Source organism: Nematolebias whitei, chromosome 1 (genome assembly GCF_014905685.2).
Source record: "Nematolebias whitei isolate Nwh7 chromosome 1, NemWhi1, whole genome shotgun sequence".
NCBI lineage: Eukaryota > Metazoa > Chordata > Actinopteri > Cyprinodontiformes > Rivulidae > Nematolebias > Nematolebias whitei.
In genome coordinates, this window is record NC_056498.1 from 44184894 (window position 1) to 44195287 (window position 10394).

At 41.5% G+C, this 10394-nt stretch overlaps 1 protein-coding gene across 1 annotated transcript in view; it reads left to right on the top strand.

Annotated features, from left to right (window-relative positions):
• Positions 1-700, top strand: part of LOC119417406 — a 2038-nt gene extending 1338 nt beyond the window's left edge. The window contains exon 3 of the mRNA XM_037684611.1: positions 405-700. Coding sequence (XP_037540539.1) covers positions 405-539 — 135 coding nt within the window. The 3' untranslated portion in view covers positions 540-700. The remainder of the gene's footprint in view (positions 1-404) is intronic.
• The last annotated feature ends 9694 nt before the right edge of the window (positions 701-10394 follow it).

The window sequence follows — 10394 nt, forward strand, 5'->3', positions numbered from 1 at the left end:
CTGCAGATGTTTGAAGACACTTAGAGAGGTCAAAGGTCGAGAGCTTCAGATCTTTTTACAAGATGTTCCAGGAAACAGGAGCGGAGTAGGAGAAGGTCCTTTTGTCTAGTTCAGTCCTCACTGAGGGAACACTGCAGGTAATGATGTCCTGAGAGCGCACGCTGTAGCTGCACTCACACAGAGACATGTAGGAGGAGATGTATGAAGGCAGCAGACCAGGAAGTGATTTAAAGATGGAGCTGTAGCAGCGCGTTGGTGAGAAGTCGTTTAACGTCATCGTGTCACTCGAGCTTTTCTGTTGTGAAGACAGAAGTGACGCTGTCCACAGGTTCTGTCCCGTTTGACACCTGGTGTGTGTGTCCACAGGTTCTGTCCCGTTTGACACCTGGTGTGTGTGTCCACAGGTGGAGTGTGTGCTGGAGACCAGAGACAAGGCTCAGAGTGTCCAGCTGAGGAGGACTCTGAAGGAGCGCTACACCTCCATATCCTGGTTGGAGCAGCGGTCAGAACAAGCTCCACTGCAGACAGAGAAGACCTAGATGTTGTTTAAGGTTCTGAGCTCGTTCCTGCAGAGCTGGGCCGGACTCGTGATCATAGAGTAATCTGAACCAGAACCAGCAGACCCACTTAGCCCTGGAGGAAGATTTACTTTCCATTTTAAATTGTCTGAACGGTGGAATCACAGCAGCTGGACCATCTTGTCGGCGCGTGGAGCAGGTGTACACGTCACGTCTGGGTGGATGCTCCTAATGTTTGACCCCACGACCCGGTTCTGCTGCCTCTTCCAGAACCTTCTGCAGGAAGTCTGTCCCCGTCACACACCATGACAGAAAGAAACACGTGGCGGCTGCCAAGTCTGTTGTATGAAACTAGCATGACTCCAGCAAACGTCACGTGACGTCACGTGTCAGCGGGCAGTTAAAGGGATAGTTCAGGGTCTTAAAAATGAGGGTCTGTGGTCAAGTTGCAGTTGTGATGTTACTGAAATAAAAAGTGAAGTTCCACAAAGTGCACGTTGGAAATGACTCTTTATTTTTAAAACTCAGCATAAAGTCCAAGCGCCTGAGAAAGAAAAGGACTGAACGTGAACTCGTGTCCAACAAAAGGTCAACGAGCCTCGGAGCAACTCGGAGCTTTTCTTCTAAATCCTCGAACATTTGCTGCTGTTAATATTTAAAATGTGTTCAAACACAACATTCCTTAAAGAGTAAAGTAGAAGAATGGTCCACGTTTGTGCAGTGAAATCACATGGAATGATCAATTATCCATAAATTACATTAAACGTTACAATAATTATAGTTTTAAAGAGAACTGAACATTTTTATACTTTAAACTTAAACTAGTTCTTGTTCTCTACAGCAGGAAGGGTCTCATGCAGCTGCATCTGTAGCTGGTGCCGCCTCCTCCTCCTCCTCCTCCTGCCGCCTCCTCCTCCTCCCTCCTCCTCCTCCTCCTCCTCCTGCCGCCTCCTCCTCCTGCCGCCTCCTCCTCCTCCCTCCTCCTCCTCCTCCTGCCGCCTCCTCCTCCTGCCGCCTCCTCCTCCTCCCTCCTCCTCCTCCTCCTGCCACATCCTCCTCCCTCCTCCTCCAGCCTCCTCCTGCCTCCTCCTTCTGCCGCCTCCTACTCCTCCTGCCAGAGTTCAATGCTGTTTGGGTCGCTCTGGGTTGAACTTGAGGAGGAGGCCGAGGGAGGCGAAGCCAAACAAGAGGGTCTGGAAGAACCACAGGCAGCGAGCGGTTGGGCTGGAGATGCCCTTGTTGCTGCAGAGAAACAGGAAGTGAACATGAATTCCGTGAACATGAATTCCGTGAACATGAATTCAGTGAACATGAATTCCGTGAACATGAATTCAGTGAACATGAATTCGGTGAACATGAATTCGGTGAACATGAATTCGGTGAACATGAATTAGGTGAACATGAATTCCGTGAACATGAATTCCGTGAACATGAATTCGGTGAACATGAATTCGGTGAACATGAATTCGGTGAACATGAATTCGGTGAACATGAATTCCGTGAACATGAATTCCGTGAACATGAATTCGGTGAACATGAATTCGGTGAACATGAATTCGGTGAACATGAATTCGGTGAACATGAATTCAGTGAACATGAATTCAGTGAACATGAATTCAGTGAACATGAATTCAGTGAACATGAATTCAGTACAGCCTCAGGGTGTTTTGATTCATTCATTTAAAAGAAATAAGAAACAATGGTTAGAATGAACAGGTGCAGAAAGAAGAAGAAACATTTAATAATATCTGCTCCTTATTAAAAAATATGAACTAACTTCAAACAAGAAGTCAGGCTTGAACAATCTCTAAAGTGAAAACAAGAAACATCATGTCTTCACATGGTATCATACTTTACTAACAACTTTAACTTGTTCATCTTTTTAAACATTAATTGTTTTATAATGTTTATGATGATGTCACGTCCTGTTCCTGAACTACGACGCAGCTCCTTCACACCACTTCTAACTGGAGGTTTTACAAACATTTACATTCTCTTAAAGTTATAAAAACTCTTTTCTAACACATTTTAATTGAATATTTGGGGCTAATATTTTTATGAGCTTTATACGTGATTTGTAAAATACTATATTCAAATAAATCATCAAATTTGAATAATTTCAACAGATGAAACAACATATTTGTTGGGTGACCACAGCGCTTCCTACTAATAATTATTATCGCTTTTTGTTGTGAAATAAAAATAGTGTTTCTAATAGTTTTGCATGCTTTTCCCCAAACTTCAGTACAATACATTAAATATGGAACAATCATTACATTATACAATATATATTCAAAGCTTTGTCATTCAAAAACTTTTACTTTATACAGTAATGCATTTGATTATTTTTATTCTTAAGTAATTTACATGAGATTTCCACGTCAGCTTCTCATCAATAACCACACCCAAACATTTTATTTCATTAACTCTATGAATTTCAATACTGTCAGTTTTAAATGGGGCTTCAATCATTTTCTTTCCATTATTAAATATCATGTAGTTTGTTTTTTTCCAAATTTAATGATAACTTGTTAAGTTGGAACCAAGTTTGTATTTTTATGAATTCTACCTGTATCATCTCTAACATCTGTTCTATATCTTCACCCCAACAATAAAATGTATCATCTGCAAATAACACACATCAAAAGCCCTGACACATCAACCACATCATTCACATACAAAATAAACAACTTTGTCCCCAACACAGAGCCCTGAGGAACTCCACATCCAATAACAACATTCTGAACGTACATTGTTTACCTGTGCAACTGTCTCCTAGTGTGGTGCTAATCCTCTAATGCCGTATTTATTCAGTGTTTCAAGGAGAATTATAATAGTGTGAAAACACAATTATTACAGCCTTGGGGTTATAACACGTGGCTCTCGTCAAGCTAGTTCCAAAGTTGTGTGGCGGCAGGCTCTGGGTGCATGAGATCCACCCTGATTTCCTTAAAGCTCTGGATGTTGCAGGCTGTCTTTGTTCACATGACTTTGCAACACGGAGTGGACATAGAGGTGGTTCCCCTGTTCAACAAGGGGGACCGGAGGGCGTGCTCCAATTATAGGGGCGTCCATGGTAAGGTCTATTCAGGGTACTGGGGGAGTGGTGGCGCAGAGCTTACAAGATGGGCCTGTGATCGGAAAGTCGCAGGTTCAACTCCCGGTACCGTCAACATCAAAATGTGGGTGGAAAAGGTGGAACACCCACACCTGCCTCCACCCTCATTGGCCCCACTCTGGCCCTTAACCCCCACCATCTGCTCCTAAACTGGTCTCTCTAGAAAATGGGTTCTCGTGGCTCAATGAGTCTACCTGGATAAATAAAGAGTAAATGAAACAAAAAATTACAACTCAACAGAATATGAAAGTGTTAGCATTGAAATTTACAAATTAAAAAGAATTGGACATCTTAAGATAATGAATTTTTATAACCCGTGTAAAAACCTAGAAAGTGATTTATTGAAGAAAATATCTGGAGGGATAAACAGGAGAGAAATGTGGTGCGGAGACTTCGATGCACAGAATAACTTAAGGGGTAGAGCTAAACAGTAACGCAACATTATTGAAGAAATGATGGATCACTGGTTTGTCTTTATGATGGTCAAGACTCAAGATTTAATATCAATAAAGGTTCCGTGTCATGGTTAGATTTAATCTAGTCTCAGATAATCTTGTAAAATCATGTGACTGGAGACTCTACACTGGGGAGTGACCACTTTCCAATCAGCACAATCATCAATGACAACAGAACCAATCAAGAGGAAATAACCTCAAGCAGATGCTGCTTTACTAAAGCTGACTGGGAAACATTAAACTAATTGTGAGAAGACTGGTCTCTTAGTCGAGCTTAAAGGAAATATAGACAGATGCAACAACCAGGAAACAGAACTCATTTAAATGCAGCAAATTCAAATAGTCCAAACGTAGTTTTGAAAAGAAAAGTCAAAAGTGGTTCCACGGTGGAACGATGAATGTAGAAACAAGGCTCTAAAAACTTTACAGAAAAATCAGACGAGAGAAAACCTTAGAGTTCAAAAAGAAAAGGGCAGTAGCTCGTAGGACCATTAAAGAGGCCACAAAGAAAACTTGGAGGGAGTACTGTTCGTCCACAGGTTATAAAATTAATTTACAACAGGTGTGGACAATGATTAAGAAAACGAGTGGGAAAAGAAGTGAGGTTAAAATTCCAGCTCTGATTAAAAAATAACGAGATAATGTTTCTGATAAAGACGAGGCTGAGTCTGTGGGTGAGGCTGCAGTCCACAGTGGAGAACATCTGGGAAACGATCAGAGGAAGCAGAAGGAACAAAAACTCAAATCATTCAGTAACGGAGGTCAGAAGAAAAACAGATCCATGTCAACTCTTGATGAACAGAGAACTATGAAAGGAATCAAAATGGTGTTAAAAGATATTCAGCTCCAGGAGAGGACAGCCTGTGTTGTGTCATGTTTAGACATCTACCGGAAACTACGTTAAATATCTTTTTAAAACTATTCAATAAAATATGGAAAGAAGGAACATTACCACAGAGCTGGAAAAGAGCCATAATTCTCCCATTTAATAAACCAGGGAAAGATCCAACAAGCTCAGACAACTACAGACCCATAGCATTAACTTCTCATTTATGTAAACTGATGGAGAAATATTAATTAACAGATTAATGTACGTCCTGGAAAAAAGAGAACTTATTGGTAACTACCAGTGTGGTTTTAGAACTGGTCGGTCCACAGTAGATGCTCTGGTAAGAGTGTGTAATATGAAAAAACACTAAAAATGAAAGAAATGATGATCATAGTTTTCTTTGACATATAAAAAGTTTATGATTCCATGTGGAGGGAAGGGCTGCTAATAAAACCAGAACAAATGGGAATAGATGGGAGGATGTATAACTGGATTACCAGCTTCTTTCAGGATAGGACAATTAAAGTAAAAGTTGGGGGTGAATTATCAAGACACTTCAAAGTGGAAAACGGCACCCCTCAAGGCAGTGTAATTGGTCCAGTTTTATTCAACGTTATGATTAACGACATATTTGCAAATCTTGACAGAGGCATCAGATCAGCTTTATATGCAGATGATGGAACAATATGGATGAGGGGGAGAAATGTGCCACATGTCGTTAAAAACATAAGAAAAGCAGTTAATCAAATAGAGAGCTGGTCGTATGAATGGGGTTTCAAACTGTCTGTAAGCAAAACCTGCTACATGATGATTACAAACAAAAAGAAGATAAATATTGGAAATCTTTTATTATATAGACAACCTTTAAAAATGGTTAATGAATTTAAATATCTAGGTATATGGTTAGACAGGTCATACACATGGCAAACACATTTAAAACAGGTGGAAACAAAGTGTAAGAAAGTCCTTAATGTAATGAAGCAGAGGCAGGAAACAACTGGGGAGCAGACAAACAGTCACTTTTAAATATGTGCAGAGCTCTCATGAGATCAACTTTGGACCATGGATGCATCGTGCATGGAGCAGCAGCAAATACAACTCTCCAGAAACTAGACAGATTCAATCCAGAGCGTTACGGGTGTGCACAGGAGCAATGAAGACGACCCCCATTAATGCTCTTCTTATAGAAACTGGTGAGACTCCGTTAGAAATGAGAAGAACTAAACTTTCATTAACTTACTGGGTGAAACTCACAGGAAGTAAAGAAGCAAATCCTGCAGCAGCAACAATCCAGAACTGCTGGGAATATAACAAATATCACAGAAATGGTTTTGGTTGGAAAATAAACAAACTAGCTGGATTATATGGAATAGGAAATAAAGATTTTGCACAGATTAGTCCAAACAGTGTTAATTCTCCATGGTTGATTCCAGAAAGTAAAGTAGACATGAAAATTCTTGAAATGAAAAGAGAATGGAACAAAAATGAAATGGGGCTGAAAACCAGCAAATACATTAGAGAGACATATTTTAATTACCTGTAAATATATACAGATGGCTCAAAGAACACAAAGGGGTGGGCGGGAATATGGGTTTATATTCCAGAGTTTGAAGTTTGTACATCTAAAAGGATTTCTGATCATCTCTCAGTGTTCACAGCAGAAATGGTGTCAGTCATATTTAGTCTACAGTGGACGGAGGAGGTTAGACCGGACAGGGTGGTGATATGCACCGACTCAAAGGCTGTCGTAGAAATCATTCAGTCTAAAGGAAACAACAGGAAAGATCTTCTGCTAGAAATACAGCTCGCATTGTTCAGGTGACACAGGGAGGCGTGGACGTTCAGTTGTGTTGGGTGCATGAGGCACACGAGGGGTGGAAGGAAATGAAAGAGCAGATAAACTCGCTAAAAAAGACATTGAAGGGGGAAATAACAGTTAATATTATGTTGGGAAAAGGAGAGGGTAAATCATTAATTAAAGAAAGAGAACTGGAAAAATGACAGAAAAACTGGAATGCGGACAAGAAAGGAAGAAGATTATACAAAATACAAAAATCAGTGACAATAAATAATTATAGAGAAAGAAGTAGAAGAGAAGAGGTGATAATGAGAATAATGAGGGTTGGACATGCACTTGTAAATGATACAATGTTCATGATGGGGAAAAGGAACAACAGTCGATGTGAAGAATGTGGGAACCAGAACGTGTGGAACATGTTCTGATGGAGTGCATCAAATATTCAGAAGAAAGGAGAGATTGAAAGAAAAAGAGGCAGGAGAGTGTGGAGTTTAGGAGGAATATTAGGAACAGAAGGGGAGAAGGATAAAATAAGTGATGTTAGAAAAGACTTGTTTAGTTCTTTACATAATATAAATATTAGGAATAGAATTTAGGGAAAGGAGACTGTGAGCTTCACACTCTTGCTCAGTAGGTGGCGGAACGCACCTGGACGTTGTTTGCAATCTGCCAATAAACTAAAAGAAGAAGAAGAAGACTTGTTGGGGGAAGCAGGTTGATGGCTACTACCAGGTCTGTTTTTACAAACAATTGGTTATTTTGGTATCTCAGGTGTACTTACTGTATTATTTGACTAAGTGCACTGATGTACAACACCTGAGGCTTTACTGGTATGCCTAGCAGCTGTTGGACCCACCTTCCAGTCAGGCTCATGGTTTCATCCCCATCCTGGTAGGACAAAGGCTGTCATTCACTGGTGTAACCAAGACAAAGCAGCTCAGCTTTGAAGTTTTTCTTTCAATTTTTCAATTCAACCTTTATTTAGACAGATAAATCACACTGAGCCTCAAAGACTCGTTTACAAGTGGGGGGGGGGGGAGATGAGAGCGGTGAGCATGTCCAAGGATGCTCTCGAGGTCACTGTAAGAGTTCTGATAAGGATGTAATAATCAACCAGTTTCCTCCAATGAGATCCATAAACATTCTCGAGGAATGTCGAGGAATGGCCAAGAATAACATCTATGAGAATCCAAGAGTCCTGAAGTGATGACACAAGTTTATTCAGCTGGTTTCATCTGGTTATCAGTTGGAAATGCCTCAGGGAGGGGGCGGTGAGCGTCAGATCACATGTTCTCCAGGTGAATTCAGATAAGATGGCCTTCAAGACCAGCCAAGGGAACCAAATTCAGATAAACACACAGTTGTTTTGGGGACAGGCAGAACTTAATGACATCTACCTTGAGTCTGTGTTGGTCCACTCGGTTCCGAAATGTCCAAATTACATGGCCACACTGATGGAACATGACTGAGTAAAATCCTCAAGATCTGATCCATTCTGCCCAAAGCATTTGAGTCTGGGTACTCGAGGCACGAACCAAGCCATCAAAAAGGCAAGCAGCGTGATCAGGTCCAAATTTGCTGCCGACGACTTCCTTGATTGTAGATAAAACCAGCAACCAGTTGAATCCAAAAAGCAGGAACCAGTTATCGAAAATCCACAGATGGCAGCAGAGATAAACACATCATCAAGTCTTCCAGTCGATGAGATGTCCAGCTGCGTGCGTGCCAACAAGGTAAATCGGCTCGCCTAAAGCCTGTCTTCTCTTCAAAGAAATGCTGTAAATTGAGTTGAGGGACCAACTGATCAGAACAAGTCCATAATTCTGGTTCAGAAGATGCAAGAGAGGCTCAGAAGCAGTTTCACAGACAGACAGAGCAGCGAAGCGGAGAGGGAGGGGAGAAGCATCCGACCTCGGCAAGAGCAAGTGATGAACGTGTATAAATATAATAATATGTAGCTTCTTCACAAACCAGAGAAAGATAAATATCTTTTAACACTGCCTTTAAAGTTTCAATAACTTTAATAACCTTATGCTTTTCCTTTCAATCATTCAATGTCGTTTGATATTTGGTTTATAATTTCACAGATTTTTTAAAATTCTTTATTTTTATTTCCAGTAGTACTAGCTTTCACATATATTTACATACATACATTTCACATAGTCATAGCCACAAATCACTTTATTATAATGTCTGCACAATAAAATACACAAAACGTCACAACTGAATCTGTGCTCATTATAGTATGTGTGTGTGTCAATATAAAGAGAGCTTTAATCACAAAAACAACTCACAATTTTGATTAATTTCTACACGACTGATAAAATGTTAATATTTAATCTATTTCCACCTGCACGTGTCACCCTCGAGTTCAAATCAGGGAGGCCGTCTCTCCCAATCACGGTCCTCCAGATGACTCCGTCATCGCCCACATGGACATTGAAGTCATTCAGTGGAAGGAGGGACTCCCCAGGTGGAACCACTTGTAAGAGACACCATCCAGAGACTCCAGAAAGGTCATCTGGACTCATGTTTGGTATATTCGCACAAACAAGTCAGAACCTTCCCTCCTACAGCCCGAAGCCACAGAGGCAACCCTCTCATTCGCCAGGCAGCATTGAGCCGGGGGCTTGTATCCCCACACCTGCCCAACTGGGGGACAAAGTTCAGCCTCTCTCCAGGAGTTGGGTTCCAGAGTCCAAGCTCTCTGTGTGTGTATCTGTCGTTTGTCATCAAGGTTTTGAATCGCTTCTTATCTGACTCCTCCCATTCATAATGCAACGCAGTGCTTCTGCTACAGTTATCCAAGAAGGGCGCCCCACCCCGTCAACAAAATCAAGCGCCCTGCTGTAGCGCTAAGCTAGCACAGTACAGACATGCTAGCTAAAAAGCTACAGATGTAGTGCTCCACTTCTCTCACACATACCCCCCTTGCTCGACAACTGCCGGCACTAACGTAGCAACACAACCACCCCCCACCACCACCACCACCATGGACAAAAATCAGCAAAGAGATGAATGCCCTGCCGAGGCAAGTGTCCTCGGAGAAACACTGCGACATATGAAACCCAGGTGTCTCAAGGTAAAAGTGGATGTTTTGTAAACTAAAACCTGTCGACGTCTTCTGACCACTACCTGAGGACGTCTCTGCTGAGGTCTGCTGTCCTCACAGATCCAACACAGCTTTCTGGGTCTAGCCTGTCCTGAGACCAGGGCTGGTCCCTCTGTTATCATCCTGTTGGACTGAAAACCACTTGGACTGTTTTCTCAAACATATTACGCCATTAGCTCATCTTTGAATGTCTCCAGTGGTAATGAAGTCCTCATGTCTAACTTTTGTCCTCACTGGTGATTTATTCAAGAGACATTCTTTCTGGCCTGACTTTAAGACTTGGACATTAGATGATAGTGTCCCCTGATGGACATATGGTCTCTAGGTGTCCTTACCTGCACACCTTTAACGCCATGACGGCCTCGAAGACATGAATGGCAGCAGCTGCCCACCACCTGTGGACAAAGATGTTCAGAAATTTTCTACAGAAAAAAACTTTTCATGTCAAAACGTTTAAATTGGAAAATAAATTTAATGTGAAGTATTTAAAGTAAAAGTTCAGGTGTTCGTTCAGAAGTTTCATCTAAACATCAGAAGATCTCAGTGAATGACCCGAACCACAGC